Here is a 20,176-nt window from a genome sequence, read left to right as displayed (position 1 = left end):
ATTTCATAAGAAAAAGTAACTAAATTATTTTTTGAAAATTCTTGGACATTGGTGCACACTTTGAAATTTTGCCTCTGGACCATGAAAGGGTTAAGAAGCATCTTTCCATCATACATTGCCCAAGTTTCAATAGGATAGTCCAACGAACAAATGAGATACAATTGCCGAGATCAAGAGCAAGAGCCCCTCACCAGTGTCAAGGAACCTGCCTTGGAGTCTGCTCGCTCGTGGAAATTTTGCTTGCGTGTGGAAGCAAAAAATCGACCCATCGACTGCTCGTATTTGGAAAAACTCACACGTGGACACGCTCGCAAGTAGAGGTTCCACTGTATATAGTTTTTATTATAATGGAGGTATTTAGCAATTAATAACATTATAATTAGTGATACATTAAGGCTGAAGCTAAGTACACGAGTTGAAGGAATGACAGGGACAACACAGGATAAAAGAATCAATCAACATAATAAATTGTTGTTAGAATCACATCAGGGAAAAGAAGTGTTTTATGACAGTAGCTTTGAAGCAGCTGGTAGACAGAGCTCTGGAGCTATCAGGTAGAGAGTTCCAGAATTAGGTCCTTTGATGCACATTGAGTTTTTACAAAGATTGAGCCAGATGTGGGGAATATCAGAGATTTTTGTGTCTAGTATTATGCCTACGAGTTCTGTTGCAACTGTCAAGAAACAGATTCAGGACAGGATTGATATTAGAATTTATTGTCCTGTATATGTAGTATGCACAGTAATATTAGTAAATTTTGTGTATATTAAGTAGGTTTAGGCTATTGAAGAGTGGGAGAGTGTACTGTCTGGCAGCAAACTGGGTGATAGTTCATATAGCTGCGTTTTGTTATGTCATTATTGGCTTAAGGTGATTTGCGATAGTAGATCCCCAGGTACAAATAGTATAGGTGAAGTAGGGATAGATTAAAGAGTAGTATAATGTAAGTAGTGCTGCTTGAGGTGTATACTAACCTATCTTGGAGAGGATGCTAACTGATTTGGATACTTTTTTTTGTAATGTGTCGAATTTCAAGTTGCTTCTGTCTAGGAACAGATCTAGGAATTTTCCTTCGCTTTGTTTAGGAATGGGAGAACCATTAATCATAACATTTAGCTGGACATTTGTAGCTATATTCCCATACATCATGTAGAAGGTCTTGTCAATGTTAAGTGTGAGTTTATTAGTAGTCATTCAGACTGATATCTTTAAGAGTTCTTCATTAACAGTGTTAATGGGTAGGAGATGATAAAAGTTGTGTTACGTATCGTATGTTTCCCTCTAAACAAAATGTGTAAAAGTGGAATTATAGTTACTCAGCATCACTGAATGTTGTCAAGAAATAAGCAGCAGTCTGTTGTATCTGACATGGAGTAAAAGATAAAAATCCTTGGACATGATTAACATGAGAGACTGGTTGTGATTCAAAATATTAATTGGAGAAATGTTATTTCAAGGAAGTTATTTTTGATATATGATGGGAAGAAAAGAGAGAGACAACAGACATTTTTTCCTTGCTTCTCTTCACTTAGGCTAGAAGCAGGAATTTCCATTTGTTTCTTATTTCTTAATGGTATTTTAGGGCTTTGGATTAAAGTACAATAATTTCTAACATACACTAGTTTGTAAATCAATATTCTGGCAAGAATTGGAACCTAGGGCGCTGAAAAATCAATGGTGTAGCTGTATACATGAACTGTGATATTGAGGCCAATTTTTGCTATGCTACAACAAAAATATATATAGTATTCTCAATATGTTTAGCACAATAATCATTGCTTTATAAGCTAGGTTTATAAGATCACCCCAACACACACTCAATGCAAAAACAGCTAAATTAAGTGAACAAACCAGTCAGTACAAGCCAGAAGTAAAATTTACAGCTGTCAAGTGTAGTAAAAAGAATTACACTATACTTTGTAAACTATGCTTACTTTGTCATATTCACCAAACTGGTCTCGTTCTTCCTGTGAACAGCTGCGACCAACTGGACAAACATTGATGAGACCATTGCGAAACTCTATGAATGTTCCACGCTTTACAGGCAAGGTGATGTCAGACATGTATCGCAAGGAAAAATTAATGAACTTCTGTAGTTTTTCTTCTCCCATGTGGCTTTGGATACACTGTAAAATAAAATGAATAAAAAATATAATGAATGTCAATCACAAAAGTCTCATAAATCATCAAGTTCTTCTCAAGTTTGAGAATCATGGAACTGAAATCTCAAAACATGTAGCATACATCATGATCAGGTTTCATCTCAACCAGAATAACGTAATGAAAAAAAGTGCCTCCATTTCTTACACATTATGTACCTGAACTTATCAGTCTCCTCCAGATCAACAAATGTTTAAGAACAAATGAAGGTTTTGCATAATGTGAAAAAATGAAAGGCCAGTATTCTCAACTGATAGCTTATTGAGGAAAATATATACCCAAGATATGACCTAGTAAGGATTAATTACAATTATTACAGGTACAATATCAATTTACCGGTAATGTATCGTAAAATACCTCTTCTAGACCAGACAAAATTATAAGTCTGCATTTTGCCAAAATAGTTTACTGGGTGGTCACAGATGGCATACAATATACAGTGCTCACTTACATTGTTTACACTGCAGTTATTGGTAGTGATCCCTTGATTGTTTTATTTACATAATTTGCTAACAAAAAACCTGTGTGATTAGTTCTACCATTTCAGTAAAATTCTAAAATTTACTACTTAGTAATGGTAGTACTGCAACATTCTTGTAAGTACAGTAATAAATAAACCTGTTCCATTTATGCTAATACTGTATTTAAGTTTCCAGCAGAAAATGGTGGGTCAGAGGTGTGTTGTTAATTATTATTATTATTATGTCTTCTGTTGGTTCAGCAAAAGTGACATACCAGCAAAGCCTAGGAACCAAGGGTGCTGGAAAACTGGTGTTGTACCTGTATCGTTATTATTATTAACAATTTAAGGAGAAGTCACCTAATACCACAATTGCAGTAATGGGTTTCTTCTGGCAACCTGAAAACCCTTAATTTTACAACTTGATGATCAGCATGTGTAGCACTACTATAATACAGCCCATCCTCAAAGCATGGCATAAAAGGAATGTAGAGGAGTACCAAATAACAAATACCATTCATACATGCACTACTCAATACCTAAAAAAATATAAGCTGAGATATCCTTCTCAATGACCAGCCATAATGATTATGAAGATTGCAGTGTACAGTATATGACCACAGGTAAACATTTATGAAGATATACCTTTGATGGGTTTCGAGAGTTTACCTATTCATGAAGCCCAGCCCTGGGCCAGGCTTGTTTTTAATATGCATGTGGAGACTGTGAGAATGACTCCATCCAGGAGACACCAAAAGAAAAAAAAATTCATAAACACTAGAACTTCAGAGATTAGCCAAGCATATGCAATTTAACCCTTTGAGGGTTTTCGTCGTACTAGTACGTCTTACGCGTAGGGGTTTTTAACGTACTAGTACTCATAAATTCTAGCGGCCTCAAATCTAGTGGGAGAAAGCTGGTAGGCCTTCATATGAAAGAATGGGTCTATGTGGTCAGTGTGCACAGTCTAAAAAAAATCCTGCAGCACACAGTGCATAATGAGAAAAAAAAACTTTGACCATTTTTTTTTTAATAAATCAGCGACTTTGCAGTGCATTTTTGTATGGTATTTATTGTTGTATTCTAGTTTTCTTGGTCTCATTTTATAGAATGGAAGACATATTACAGAAATTGAGATGATTTTGACTGGTTTTACAAAGAAAGGTGCCTTGAAATTGAGCTCAAAGTAGCAGAAATGTTCGATTTTTACCAAACTTCAAAAGTAAACAAATCGTGCCAAGCGTGCAATACACGTCAACTGGTGAGTCTAATATTCTTTCACAAGTGCACCAATAATATTTATACCATTTTTTACACTAATGCAGTAGTCTGCATAAGAGTAAATCTTATATTTTTTGTGAAAATAAAAATTCAAACTGGAAAGCAAAAGAATATAAGAGGGGCCTTGAGACGTGACTAATGACTAGAGGAAATGTCATTTTAGTGCCAGGAATGTCTTTCTTGTTTATTCTGGACCCTATTCGGAAATTGGCATCTTTTGAAATTTGTGTGAAATTGGCAAAATTGCTAAATTCTGACCACTGTACTGGATAGTTGTATTTCATAAATGAGTGGTTTCTTGCACCCATTCGATAGAAAAAATGGAGTTCTAGCGGAATATTCATGTTTTTTGTCGACTAGTACAGTGAAATTGGCCGAAAATGGGGCTCAAAGTGGGCAAAATCGCCGATGCGTAAACTTCGCCGAGACCGCTAACTTTGCGAGAGCATAATTTCGTAAGTTTTCTATCAAATTTCAAACTTTTGGTGTCTTTATGATCGGGAAAAGATTCTCTATCTTTTCATAAGAGAAAATAATTTTTTTTTTTTTTAAATTTGGCCGACCCTGAGAACGAGTTTCGGAGAGGGCCTGTCGACCCTCAAAGGGTTAAGTGAAATATGAAGCTTTGTATGGAAAATGAAAGATTACAAAACAGCTGAAAAAAGCACGTACTGTATATGAGAACAGAATATTTTTCCGAAATTTTAATCTATCAGTGAGAGTATGGTAGTTTTGAATGGTACTACTATACCTTCTCATGACTAAGAAGTCGTTGGATATATGTATACAAACCTAGGAGATATTATTTTGGCACATTATAGCAATTTTCTCTGAAAAACTTATTCGAAATTTACAGTTATCTACACATTCAATCCAAAAATCTACACATGATAATACAAACTGACCAATTTTTTCTAGCATACTAGCCGTCTCCCACCGAGGCAGGGTGAACTGGAAAAGAAGAAACACTTTCACCATCACTCACTCCATCACTTTTGCCAAAGGTGCACTAATACTATAGTTCAAGTGCCCCTACAAACTGAAAATATCCCCATCCCTCCTTCAGAGTGCAGGTAGTGTATTGCCCACCTCCAGGACTCAAGTTCGGCTAACTGGTTTCTCTAAATTCCTTCATAAATGTTACCTTGCTCACACTAAAACAGCACATCATGTCATAAAAACCATTCTCCCTCCCCCCACTTACAATTATAATGCAGAAATATGAAGCACAATTATAAGGGAGAATTTAAAAGAAAAACACTATAAAACTCATACCAAGAGCAGCCTTTTACACATTTCAACACCAATAATATGCTGATTTGTAGCATGCATGCTTACCTCTTTATTAATAAGATTACCACTCTCATAAGCCACTAAACCATTCTCAGCAAAAACATATTGAAACTTGAATAGTGCTGCAAGAGAACATAAACAACAGCATCAGATTAACATGAAACTTAAAACCATTAAAATCTTTGTTATTTATGGAAGACAAAGTTATTGTATATCTACATATACGAGTGTGTTTCATGCCTATTTAGTGTGCTGATATAAATGACTCCCTTATAAATAAGGCTGTGTATCTTATGCTGAATCTTTCAAGCTAATTACTTATGAATTCCACTTATTTTTTATAAATGGCCTACCTGAATGAACTATAACATGTCAATCAACTTTAGATGAAATGACAAAGATCATTACTTGAGAATGAGGTATTGAACAGCTACACAATATCATGAAGAATTATGGCAAAATTCAATCTTGAAAGTGTCAACTGACATACAGGTGGTATGTATATACTATGTGAAAGTCAAATTAGCAATAATGCTGCTTATGTTTATTTTAAATGTGTAAAAACTTAAACTGGAATATTTGATTTTTTATTACTATATGTACATGATTTTATAAATAAATCTAAATATTTTGTTCATATGGAGCAATTCAGAAAAGATTAACCAATGGGCAACACAACCGCCTCTTTGATTTTGCTGATACTTGGTTTAGTGAGTTTTTGGCCAAAAAAATAAGTTTTACAAAAGTTTTAGGAAACTCTGATTCATAGATCAAAAATTATGACAAAAATCATTTTGAAGTGACTTGCTAACCTCCCATAAAGTAAACCATCACTTGAACAGACTTCAAAATGTGAAACATAATCCACTACATCAATTGGTTTTCTTTCTTTCTTTCAACACGCCGGCTGCATCCCACCGAGGCGGGGTGGCCCAAAAGGAAAAATGAAAGTTTCTCCTTTTACATTTAGTAATATATACAGGAGAAGAGGTTACTAGCCCCTTGCTCCCAGCATTTTAGTCGCCTCTTACAACACGCATGGCTTACGGAGGAAGAATTCTGTTCCACTTCCCCATGGAAGTAAGAGGAAATAAACAAGAATAAGAACTAGAAAGAAAATGGAAGAAAACCCAGAGGGGTATGTATATACATATATGCTTGTACATGTATGTGAAGTGTGACCTAAGTGTAAATAGAAGTAGCAAGATGTACCTGAAATCTTGCATGTGTATGAGACAGAATAAAAAGACACTAGCAATTCTACAATTGTGTAAAACAATTACAGGCTTCCGTTTTACACCCACTTGGCAGGACGGTAGTACCTCCCTGGGTGGTTACTGTCTACCAACCTACTACCTAGAATCAATTGGTTTTATTATTATTATTATTATTATTATTATTAATATGGGGAGTGTTAAACCTGTTGGGATTATACAGTGCCTTTGGTGGTGGTGGGCGGGGTGGAAGACATTCAGGCTTAGTTCAGGGAAGTGGAGCACATATCCAATTCCCTAGATCAAGAGCCCCTCACCAGCATCAAGGAACCTCCCTGGAGGGGTCAACTGATTTGAAAACAAAGGATGAAGTCTATTGGTTACAGAATTGTATATTATTATTACGATCAGAGCGGTAACCCTTTGACTGTCGAGACCCCTGATCCTGAACTCACTCTCTGTTGAAAAATATGTAAAGATTTTTTTTGTGATGAGTACTTACTGAGATACAGAGGTGAGAAGTTGACAGAAAGTGAACCGCTTATGGCAACATTGGCGACTGCCACTCACTCGGTAATAGTATTTTTACTTTTATTCGATTTTTTTCTTTTCTTTTCTAATATTTTATTTTGTCAAGTAACTTTTGTGGCCTGTGAAACCAATATAATGCATAATGTATATATATCCACTCATTGTATAGAACACAATAACCACACAAACATTATCATTATATTGTTACAAAACATGTTTACACAAGCCCATGCCACCTTCCCCACTACCCACACTACCTTCCCCACCACCCACACCGTCTTCCCTCCACCCACACGGATATAAGTCTCTTTGTCTGAATATTTTGGGGTAATCCTAGGCAATCTACACATATGCTGCTATGTTGTTTACACAACCCATGCTGCCTTCTCTGCCACCAATGCTGCCTTCCCCATGACCCTTCTTGCCTTCCCCACCACCCACATGAAAATAAGTCACTGACTTTTTTGGGTTATCCTGGGTAATCTACACATATGTTGCTATGTTTACACAAACCCAGGTTGCCATCCCCACCACTGACGCTGCCTTCCCCACCACCCACACTATCTTCCCCACCAACTAAGCTGTCTTCCCCACCACCCACATGGAAATAAGTCACTTTGTCTGACTTTTTTGGTGGAAGGGTGATTATCATCTGGGCTTTCAGCACTATTTCTGGTATCCTGGCCATTGCTTTGTGTCACAAACTCCTCAAAACCATGAGATTCATCTTCACTGACACTTCAATCTGTGTTAGAACTATCACTTGGGAAGGGAAGGGTCCCAATTCGCCGGAGAGTGAGGTATTCATCACCGCTAGGCTTGGTGACCAAGGTGTACTGAATTAGCACTCCCACAATGCACTGCAGCCTCCCCGATTTTTTTATACTGTGCACACTGATGATGCAGACCCATTCTCTAATATGTAGGCCTACCAGCTTTCTACTGCTAGATTTGAAGCCGCTAGAATTTTGGTGTATTAATACGTCACCAACACTGTTAGTAAGACATATCTATACGGCACCAACACTGAAAGGGTTAAATATCCAGCTAAACATATTGATAAATGGTTCACCTATTACAAGACACACTGAGGGCAAATTTCTAGGTCTCCACTTTGACTAATTTTAAATTTCAGACCCATATCCAGCATATAAGTAAGAAAGTTTCCAAAACAGTTGGCATCCTTTCCAAGATACGATACTATGTACCCCTTACTTTATATCACTCTCTAATATACCTTACCTTACCTATGGTATTTGTGCTTGGGGATTTACCATGGCCAATCACCTTAAACCTTTAATAACCCAACAAAAAACTGTGGTACAGATGATCAAAAACTCCTGTGCAAGACAACACATCCCACCACTCTTCAAAAGCTTGAAGTAACTTAATATACAGTAGACTGTCATTTATCACAAGTTTATTTGGCACGATTTGGGTATTGCATGATTGAAGAATTGCAGCACAATTTTATGTAACACGTTGTATAATTAATTTAACATGGTTCAGTTTGTGGGAAGGAAAAACAAAATTCTCATTTGCTCAAGCGGCCACCTTGTTGTGGAGCCCTCCTGCCATCCCCTACCGCTCAGCGACACCACCCCACCATCCCAGCATAAGTAATTCATACATGTCCAGTCTTTCTCTGCTACAAGCCAGCTGTGTTTGTGAATTGTGTTATGATATTTTAATTACTATATCTTGTATCTGCCAAGCAATCATGACACCCAGTACCCATACCAGTGTTACTGAAAATGGCATGAAGAGGTATAAGCACTTAAGTCTTAGAATTAACAAAGAAACAAATATATTAGACAAGAGATAACCTGTAGCTGTAATGAAGTGTTACTTTGTACACAGAAAAAGAGGTAAACATGAGTTTGTGTGACTGACTTACTGAATGACTTACTAAATGACTGACATACTAAATGACTGACATACTAAATGACTGACATACTAAATGACTGACATACTAAATGACTGACTTACTGAGTGACCTGACTTACTGTCAGTCAAGTCACTCAGTAAGTCAGTCAAGTCATTCAGTAAGTCAATCAAGTCATTCAGTAAGTGACTTGACTGACTTACTGAATGACTTGACTGAATGAATTAAAGTTAGACACTCCAGTAAAACCATCTACTTTGTACCAAAACCTCTACCATCCACCTCAGCCCAGTAGGGCCACAACATAACTCTCCACTCTCTTCACAATCATCCACAAACACCGGCACCCACAATTTAAGGTAAGGAATACTATTATTTCTCTTACATTTGTAGTCTTACACAGTAAAAACAACATAATACATCACAATAATGAACTACAACTACATAGTGACTTTTATTTTTGTAAGATGTGGAGGCCTAAAAAAAAGTTGTTTGGCTCTTTGGGGGGCTCCCAGGAACGTAACCCTATTTTTCCCATAGGCTCTTCAGTTCATCTAACACGATATTACCTAACACGGCATTTTCAGGAACGTAACTACCGTGCTAACTGACGGTCTACTGTACAAAATACACACACCTATTATTGTGCCTACTATATATATACAGAACTTTAAACTCCAATATCAACTCTCCATTCAAACTTCACCTAGACAGCTGCAACAGAATACATAGACATAACACGAGGAACAAAACACTTTTTGACATCCCTTGTGTTCGTCTCACACTATGCAAGAATGCAATTCACATAAAGGGCCCGAAGATCTGAAACTCTTTGCCCAAGACAGCAAGAGGTCCCCTGCCCACAAGTCAATTTAGGACTACACTAAAAAATCATCTCATCTCTTAATAACAACCATACCCACACTATGCTAAACTCTAACCAAATTTAAAGCAACTCTCCCAAAATTTTATTATCCCTTAACTATTAAGCCATTACATATTACAAACTTAAAAATCTATGTTTATATCATAAATTGTACTACCTTATATTAATAATAGAGTAAAATATTGAATATCTGAAATTTACCACTCTTCACCTGTCTAGACTTAAGTAGTCTTTAAGTGTTAGGTTTAGTCTGCCCAAAATGCCTCGGCATGAGAGTGGCTTTCTTTGTACCAATCAAATTATGAAATGTAAACACACATTGTAACCTTTACAAAGAAATAAAATTTTGATTTACATTTGACAATTGCTGACCAACTACTTTCCCCTATTAGTCTATTAATCAAGGATTCACTTAAAGTATTTCAAATCATTTATTTATGTTGTTATTTACAAGGGGGCCCAAAATTTCCCTACAGCTGACAGTTTAATCAAAGATGTTTAGTGAACTGTGTCTGAAATGAAATGGGGAAATTTCTTTCTTACCTAAATTGTACACAAACGTATTAGCAAGTTTAATATATTAATTACAGTACAAGCGAATAATATATACATAGTATACTTTTATATACAGTAAAACCTCCAGATATTGGCAATTTTGGACAAAAACAGACTGGACAAACTGAATCATCGGATAAAATAAAAAAAGTAAGTAATTTTGTTTTTCATCCATAGTAATTGTGTTTGGTTATCTCATGAAGTACTGGGCCCAGTCTGATGACTCTGACATTTGTTCAGTATGGGCTAGTGTGGCCATGTCCAGGACCTGTCTCTCTTCATTTTTCCCTGAGCCATAAGCTACCCACACAGTTTATTGTGTTCAATCACACACATACACACTTGCCATTCAATCTCCATTTCTCCATGGATTTAGAGTGTTTAGTGTGACTATTTGCTTAAGTAAAGTGCAATTACCAATGGCTTCTAAAGCAAGTGATGGTGTCAAAAGGAATTGAGTGATTCTCTGTGTTAAGCAGAAACCTGAACTAATAAAATTCAAGTCAAGCATCTTAGTGACATCTTCTCAACCATCTACAACTCCTCTACCTCAGAATAAAAGTTATTCAGAGTCTCCAATATCAATCATTGCAGTTTACACCTCATCTCTTCATCACAAAAAAGCAAGTGCAGTAAAGGTTGACCATCATTAATCTGGCAATCAGTAATCCGGTTCCATCAGTAACCCAGCACTAATTTCGGCTAGGAGAATTTAAAATTTCCAGGGTTGCCACACCAACCTGCCGCTACTGTTTTGTGGTGCTACTTCCAATTTCTTTTTTTCTATTTATTGTTATAACCTGCTCACTTTTAGCCCTAGCCATGGTTCCAACGAATAAAAGAAATGCTTCTCGTTGTATAAAGCACATACAATGTACACTGTCCATAAAATATAAGGTGGCTTTGAAGCCACTGTCAGTTGCCATGAACTCAGCTCACTCAGATAAGCTGTGACCGATAAATTTGGGCCTACACATGAGAGAATAGGTCTGTGTGGTAAGTGTGCACTATATAAAAAAATCCTGCAGCATGCAGTGCATAAAAAGAAAAAACTGACTGTGTTTATGGTGTAAAACCGACTTTGAGGTGTATTTTTGTATGTTTTTTATGGCTGTATTCTCATCTTTTGGTCTTAATTGATAGAATGGAAAATATATTACAGAAACATATATGAGTTTGATTGGTTTCATGACTGAGAGTACCTTGAAATTGAGCTCAAACTAGCAGAAATGTTAAATTTTTGCTGATGTTCAAGAGTAAACAAATGGCATCACAGTTCAATACATGTCCAACTGGCTGGTCCAATTCGCAGTCATGAATGCCGTGATATATTTATACAATTACATGTCCACCATCACAAATCCGGCAATCAGTTATTCGGTTCCTTCAGTTATTCGGCACTAATTTTGGCTAGCATAATTTCAAATTTCCAGGGTCGCCACACCAACCTGCTGCTACTGTTTGGTGGCGCTACTTACTGCATAAGTTATTCCAATTTCTTTTTCTCCATTTATTGTTTTAACCTGCTTACTTTTAGCCCTAGCCATGGTTCCAATGAATAAAAGAAAGGCTTCTCATTATGTAAAGCACCTACACAGTACATTATCCATTAAAGATAAGGTGGCTTTGAAGCCACTGTCAGTTGTCATGAGCTCAGTCTCATGAAGGAGAATATGCTTTATTATTACGCTAATATCAACACTACAGCTTATTTGCCTATCACAATTGATCTAATATGACATAATAAACAATATAAATAACATAAAACATGTTAAATACTCCAGAATAAATAATATTTGGCTTAACACCGAGCAGTTCGATGGAGGTACGAAGAGGATATGGTATACAAATACCATTCTCCTATCCCTGTCTTGGGGCTTATATTAGAGAAAACGGAGTATAGCACTGTGATATACAGTGGAACCTCAAAAATCAAACGTATCACATATCGAATGTTTCGAAAATAAGACCATTTTTTCGGACAAACTGTGTCCCTATTATCGAACGCACCCCTATTTTCGGACCACCGGGTACGGGACCTGTCCGCTGGCCCGCTCTGTCCGCGTCCCCGCGCAGGTGCCATGAGCAGTCTAGCTTTGTTTATGCTTGAGTGAACACTAACCTGCTATCTCATTCACACATTTTACGATTATTTAATTGTGTTTAGTGCTTGTGGGGCTGTGAAATAAGCTGCCATGGGTCCAAAGAAACTTGCTAGCGGTACCCCTGTGGTAAAGAAAGTGAGAAACACCATAGATGTGAAGGAGGAAATAATACAGAAGTATGAGATTGGAGTGAGACTTGTTGAGCTTGCCAGGATGTACAGAGGACTGTGGACAGTTATTTTGTGAGACAGAAACAGACGACTGTGGAGTTATTTTGTGAGACAAACAGATGATTGTGGACAGTTATTTTGTGAGACAGAAACAGACGACTGTGGAGTTATTTTGTGAGACAAACAGACGATTGTGGACAGTTATTTTGAGAGACAGAAACAGACGACTGTGGATAGTTATTTTGTGAGACAGAAACAGAGGACTGTAGACAGTTATTTTGTGAGACTGGGGTCCAATGACTCTCAAGTTGGTCCTAGTGCCATTAAAATACAGAGAAGGGAAGCAACCCCACAGAGGACTTTGATACCAGAAGTCCTCATGGAGGGGGATTCTCCTTCCAAACAATAACCCCAACTCCCTCTCTCCTCCTCCCTATCTTCCAGATGCATCACCAATCTTCAATAAAGGTAAGTAAAAATGTTATTTTATATTACTATACATAAAGACTATAGCATTTGTTGTATGTAAAACTGTAATTAATCTCTATAAAATGTATTTTTTGTGAATATTTTTGGGTTTCTGGAACGGATTAATTGTATTTCCATTATTTCTTATGGGAAATATTGCTTCGAATTTCAGACTTTTCGAATTTAGAACTTGCTCCTGGAACGGATTAAGTTCGAAATTTGAGGTTCCACTGTACACTCGTACTGCACTATAAACCTGAAACAAAAAAAGTTATTTTCTCTATATAAATTATCACACATAGCAGCATATGTGTAGAGACGATAGGATAACCCAAAAAAGTCAACGTGACTTATTTTTAGTACCTGGCTTGGGTTAGCCATATATGATTTTTGGTAAATATTCGATTCCCAGCCAGGGTAGAAACATTACGCGTGTTTCTTTACACCTGTTGTCTATGTTTACCCATCAGTAAATGGGTAACTGGGTGTTAGCGGACTAGTGTGGGTGTTTTCCTGGGACACTGACCTAATTTTCTTGAAATACTCTGCATAACAAGGGCTTTCTATATAGTAGTATGTCACTGATGTCAGCTAGGCCTGTATACCTTGTACATGTACGTGTAGTAAATAAAGATATTATTATTATATTATTATTATTATTTTCTCAGTTGTTTGTTGAGTTATCTTATTCAAACTTGGGCAATATATGATGGAAAGATACTTCTTAACGTACACCAAAAATGAAAGAAATCAGACCATAAATAGCGGAGTTCACTTCTCGGCCGCTTAGCAGTATAGTATTTTTGTGTTTTTTATGGTTAATTCTCATTTTTTTGGTCTCATTTAATAGAATGAAAGATATATTACAGAAATAGATATGATTTTGATTGCCTTCATGGCGAAAAGTACCTTGAAATTGCGCTCACAGTAGCGAAAATGTTCTATTCTTTAGCGAAGTTCAAGAGTAAACAAATGACGTCACCGTCCAATACCTGTCCGCCTGCCAGTCTAAATTCCAATACGGAGTCAAGAATGGGTTGACATTATTTATACAATTATTACAATACAATACAGAAATAGACATGATTTTGATTGCTTTCATGACGAAAAGTACCTTGAAATTGAACTGGTGGGAGCACCAGTTCAAATGAGCGACAGCTAGAGCAAACAGCTCGGCAAACACCTGGGATTCACTGATTTCATGTAGTATTAACTCTCCCATTTTAAGAGGAAAGTGATGCTGACCCCGAGTTTAGTGGCTTTGAGGTGGATGTGGCCATAAGTGGTCGAGGAAATATAAAAAAATCTCGATAATAACCCATGTGCAACATTTGTGCCACACCCTTTCAGAATGTCTTATAGACTATGCCCTAAGTAAACAGAAACAATTCTGGAACATAATACTTGTTCAGCAGGCTGGCTGACTGCTGGCGGCCTGGCTCCGTTTGTTTGTCTATGTCTATCTCTGTCTATCTCTCTGTCTCTATCTTTGTCTGTCTCTGTATCTGTCCCTATCTCTATCTGTCTCTATCTCTTTCTGTCTGTCTCTGTCTCACAGATACACATAAATACAAGTATACATAGTGTAAATTGCCTAGGATAACCCCAAAAAATCCAGACAAAGTGCTATACTCTGCTTGAAGATGTGAGTAAACATGATGACGCAGTCTTGTGGCTCTCTCTGAGACAGAGAGCTAGACGAATAGACAGACAGACAGGAAGCTTGACAGACAGACAAATAGACAGGCAGACATGTTTGTATACCAGCGAAAATTAAGCGAGGGCCGACGCTTATCAATGTCAACTCTTATCTTATGTTATCTCATCACTTCACTGTCAGGGGTGGACTGAGGCTTGTTTTACATGCTTCAAGGGAACTTATTATTATGCATTATTATTATTATTATTATTATTATTATTCTTTTCTTATTATTATTATTATTATTATTATTATTATTATATACTTCCACATATACCTATAAATACTTTGTATATATTCCAAGACAATAGTAAATGTCCAAGGCAGGTGTAAATGTCCACCTGTCAGTGTGTTTGTGACAATGTGAGTACAATTTCAGTACCTAATACTAGTGTCAGAATGAAGATTGGTTATGAAATGACAAGAACTACTATAAATTGTAATTATCAGACCAAAAATTATATAAAATATGAAAAATAGAAAAAAAGGTATATCAGCAACACTTCTGCAAGCGGCAGGACTGGAGGTTGCCGTCCGGTTAGCATCCAGTACCAACTTCTCGGCCTCATATCTCTATAAGTACTGACCCTAATTGTTTTTTTATCCTATAACACTTAGAAAAATGTGCTCTTTATTTACATAATTTTTTGTTTATTTTTCAAAATATTCAGGGCACTGGGGTAGTGAATGTATATACAGTGGAACCTCAAAAATCGAACTGCTCCCAACTCAACCAATTACAGTGGACCCCCGCATAACGATGGCATCACATAGCGATTATTTCGCATACCGCTTACTTTAATCGCAAAAATTTTGCCTCACATACCGCTTAAAAACCCGCTTACCGATTTTCGTCCGAGACGCGGCCTGAGCCACGCTCACATGTTCCGCCGGTGGCATTGTTTACCAGCCAGCCTCCGCGGTAACATCCAAGCATACAATCGGAATATTTCGTATTATTACAGTGTTTTCGGTGCTTTTTCTGGAAAATAAGTGACCATGGGCCCCAAGAAAGCTTCTAGTGCCAACCCTACAGCAATAAGGGTGAGAATTACAATAGAGATGAAGAAAAAGATCATTGATAAGTATGAAAGTGGAGTGCATGTCTCCGAGCTGGCCAGGTTGTATAATAAACCCCAATCAACCATCGCTACTATTGGTGGTACAGCTGCTGCTGCTGCTGCACTGTCAGCTGCTGCTGCTGCTGTAGCACCGTTGTTGGTGTGGCTTATTGAGAATACCAAGAAACAATTAACCCCAGAGGATTTGCCACCCAGGATAACCCAAAAAAGTCAGTGTCATCGAAGACTGTCTAACTTATTTCCATTGGGGTCCTTAATCTTGTCTCCCAGGATGCAACCCACACAAGTCGACTAACACCCAGGTGAACAGGGAAAAATGCCTGGAACTAGTGCTCATATTGGTGAATTTAAAGCCAGCAAAGGTTGGTTTGAGAGATTTAAGAATCGTAGTGGCATACACAGTGTGATAAGGCCTGTTCTGGAAGAAAATGCCAAACAGGACCTACAGTACTCAGGAGGAAAAGGCACTCCCAGGACACAGTGTCTCATCAGTCATTGCTGCATCTTCAATAAAGGTAAGTGTCATTTATTCTTCATTTAGTAGACTAGTACATGCACAATATATACTGTGCATGTACTACTCTACTATTGTGCATGTATCCTTCTCTTTGTGTGTGGGAAAATGTATATTTCATGTGGTAAAATTTTTTTTTTCATACTTTTGGGTGTCTTGCACGGATTAATTTGATTTCCATTATTTCTTATGGGGAAAATTCATTCACATAGCGATTATTTCGCATAACAATTACCCCTCTTGCACGGATTAAAATCGTTAACCGGGGGTCCACTGTATGTACAGTGGACCCCCGCATACCGATTTTAATCCGTGCAAGAGGGGTAATTGTTATGCGAAATAATCGGTATGTGAATGAATTTTCCCCATAAGAAATAATGGAAATAAAATTAATCCGTGCAAGACACCCAAAAGTATGAAAAAAAATTTTTTTTACCACATGAAATGTTAATTTTAGTACACACAAACTGAAAAAGGCATGCACAATTACATGACACTTACTTTTATTGAAGATCTGGTGATGATTGATGGGATGGGAGGAGGGGAGAGAGAGTGTTAGTGTTTAGAAGGGGAATCCCCTTCCATTAAGACTTGAGGTGTCAAGTCCTTTTCTGGGGTTACTTCCCTTCTTCTTTTAATGCCACTAGGACCAGCTTCAGAGTCACTGGACTTCTTTCGCACAACATATCTGTCCATAGTGGCCTGTACCTCTCGTTCCTTTATGACTTCCCTAAAGTGTTTCACAACATTGTCAGTGTAATAATCACCAGCACGGCTTGCAATAGCTGTGTGAGGGTGATTTTCATCAAAAAAGGTTTGCACTTCAAGCCACTTTGCACACATTTCCTTAATCTTTGTAGTAGGCAACTTCTTCAATTTCTCTCTCCCCTCCTCTGAACCAGTTTTCTCAGGTCTGGCCTCTTGCTCTTGAAGTTGATCTATCAGCTCATCAGTGGTTAGTTCTTCATTGTCCTCCTCCACCAACTCTTCCACATCCTCCCCACTAACCTCCAACCCCAAGGACTTTCCCAATGCCACAATGGATTCCTCAACTGGCATAATCCTCTCAGGGTTAGCCTCAAACCCTTCAAAATCCCTTTTGTCTACACATTCTGGCCACAGTTTCTTCCAAGCAGAGTTCAAGGTCTTCTTAGTCACTCCCTCCCAAGCCTTACCTATAAGGTTTACACAATTGAGGATATTAAAGTGCTCTCTCCAAAACTCTCTTAGAGTCAGTTGAGTTTCTGAGGTCACTACAAAGCACCTTTCAAACAGAGCTTTTGTGTACAGTTTTTTGAAGTTTGCAATAACCTGCTGGTCCATGGGCTGCAGGAGAGGAGTGGTATTAGGAGGCAAAAACTTCACCTTAATGAAGCTCATGTCCCCATAAAGTCGCTCTGCCACGTCTGTAGGATGACCAGGGGCATTGTCTAACACCAGGAGGCACTTAAGTTCTAATTTCTTTTCAGTTAGGTAATCTTTCACATTGGGGGCAAATGCATGGTGTAACCAGTTATAGAAAAAGTCCCTAGTGACCCATGCCTTACTGTTTGCCCTCCACAGCACACACAAATTATCCTTGAGGACATTCTTTTGCCTGAACGCTCTGGGAGTTTCAGAGTGATACACTAATAAAGGCTTAACTTTGCAATCACCACTAGCATTGGAACACATCAACAAAGTAAGCCTGTCTTTCATAGGCTTATGTCCTGGGAGTGCCTTTTCCTCCTGAGTAATGTAGGTCCTGCTTGGCATTTTCTTCCAAAACAGGCCTGTTTCATCACAATTAAACACTTGTTCAGGTTTCAGTCCTTCAGTCTCTATGTACTCCTTGAATTCATGCACATATTTTTCAGCCGCTTTGTGGTCCGAACTGGCAGCCTCACCATGCCTTATCACACTATGTATGCCACTATGCTTCTTAAATCTCTCAAACCAACCTTTGCTGGCCTTAAATTCACTCACATCAGCACTAGTTGCAGGCATTTTTTTAATTAAATCCTGATGCAACTTCCTAGCCTTTTCGCTTATGATCGCTTGAGAGATGCTATCTCCTGCTAGCTGTTTTTCATTTATCCACACCAATAAGAGTCTCTCAACATCTTCCATCACTTGCGATCTCTGTTTCGAAAACACAGTTAAACCTTTGGCAAGAACAGCTTCCTTGATTGCCTTTCTGGTGCCCACAATAGTAGCGATGGTTGATTGGGGTTTCTTGTACAACCTGACCAGGTCGGCGATACGCACTCCACTTTCATACTTATCAATGATCTCTTTCTTCATTTCTATTGGAATTCTCACCCTTATTGGTGTAGGGTTGGCACTAGAAGCTTTCTTGGGGCCCATGGTCACTTATTTTCCAGAAACAGCACCGAAAACACTGTAATAATACGAAATATTCCGATTGTATGCTTGAATGTTACCGCGGAGGCTGGCTGGTAAACAATGGCACGGGCGGCACATGTGAGGCTGGCTGAGGGCGCACATTGGACGCGTCTCGGACGAAAATCGGTGAGCGGGTTTTTAACCGGTATGCGAGGCAAAATTTTTGCGATTAAAGCAAGCGGTATGCGGATTAATCGCTATGTGGTGCCATCGGTATGCGGGGGTCCACTGTAATTGTATTTTTGTAAGCGCTTTTATAAGTGTATTTTTGAGGGTCTGAAATGGACTAATCTAATTTACATTATTCCTGATAGGAATAAATTCATTCGGTAACGGCACTCGGGCAGCCTTCTGGACTGAAGAAAGTTCAATATTTGAGGTTCCACTGTATACGTTTGGACCGTTTACGGGTTAAAAATAAATCAGGAAATCTGGCTCAAGTTCCTCTATTATTGTACAAACAAGCAGCTCATGTTCTCTCATCTGCTACTTCATTACTCTTTAACAAATCACTAGAAACCAGCACTTCCAGCACTACTCAAGATAGCCAGGGTCACACCAATACACAAAGGTGGTGACCCCACATATGTAAACAACTACAGGCCAATTTCAAACTTACCATTGCTATCCAAAATCTTTGAGAAACTTATGCACAAGAGATTATATTCCTTTATAATGGTGCAAACTATCCTTAACCCCTGCCAATTTGGCTTCAGAAAAAGCAAAAGCACAAACAACATAATTGTAAAAATGCTAGACCTGATTTACACTGCACTTGAAAAAAATGAATATACATTAGGACTCTTTATCGACCTAAGGAAAGCTTTTGATACAGAAAACCAAAGCATCGTACTCCACAAACTTGATCATTATGGAATAAGAGGTCACGCACTTACATGTTTCAAATCCTACCTAACAAACAGGCAGCAATATGTCTCTATTAACCCTTAAACGGTCCAAACAAATCGACGTTCAAATTCGTAGTGCTACAAAAGTAGATCTATTTTTTTTAACATATTTTCATATGTAACAAAAAATAAAATGTAGATAAAAGTTTTTTTTACACGTTTTCAAATGTAAAACAAAAAAGATCTACTTTTTTTACATACTTTCAGATTGAACATTAAAATGGTATAAAATACCGACAGGTTGTTAGGCAAGACACATATGCAACAGTTAGGTATCTTTATTTCGAAATGTTTCGCCTACACAGTAGGCTTCTTCAGTCGAGTACAGAAAAGTTGATAGAAGCAGAAGAGACTTGAAGACGATGTAATCAGTCCATCACCCTTAAAGTTTTGAGGTGGTCAGTCCCTCAGTCTGGAGAAGAGCATTGTTCCATAGTCTGAAACAATATGGAGTTGAAGTGACAGGATGGAGCCTTATATAGCGCCAGGAGGTGAGACGAAGGTCACTAGTAGAAGTAAGAACGCAGATGTTGGGAGGTCAGGTCCCTCTCAAATCCAGCCGTTCTCACTAGTAGAGGTT

The 20,176-nt window shown here is 37.9% G+C and overlaps 1 protein-coding gene across 1 annotated transcript in view; it reads right to left on the bottom strand.

Annotated features, from left to right (window-relative positions):
• The window catches only part of Pmm2 (phosphomannomutase), a gene marked incomplete at its 5' end in the record, with an annotated part of 66,674 nt that overhangs the window by 29,772 nt on the left and 16,726 nt on the right, over nt 1–20,176 (bottom strand). Inside the window, 2 exon segments of the mRNA XM_053772260.2 lie at nt 1,935–2,126; nt 5,240–5,316. Coding sequence (XP_053628235.1) covers nt 1,935–2,126; nt 5,240–5,316 — 269 coding nt within the window.

This window comes from Cherax quadricarinatus, chromosome 23 (assembly GCF_038502225.1).
Source record: "Cherax quadricarinatus isolate ZL_2023a chromosome 23, ASM3850222v1, whole genome shotgun sequence".
NCBI classification, from domain to species: Eukaryota; Metazoa; Arthropoda; class Malacostraca; order Decapoda; family Parastacidae; genus Cherax; species Cherax quadricarinatus.
Note: the sequence above shows the minus strand (reverse complement) of the source record. Positions and strands in the feature narration are given on the sequence as shown.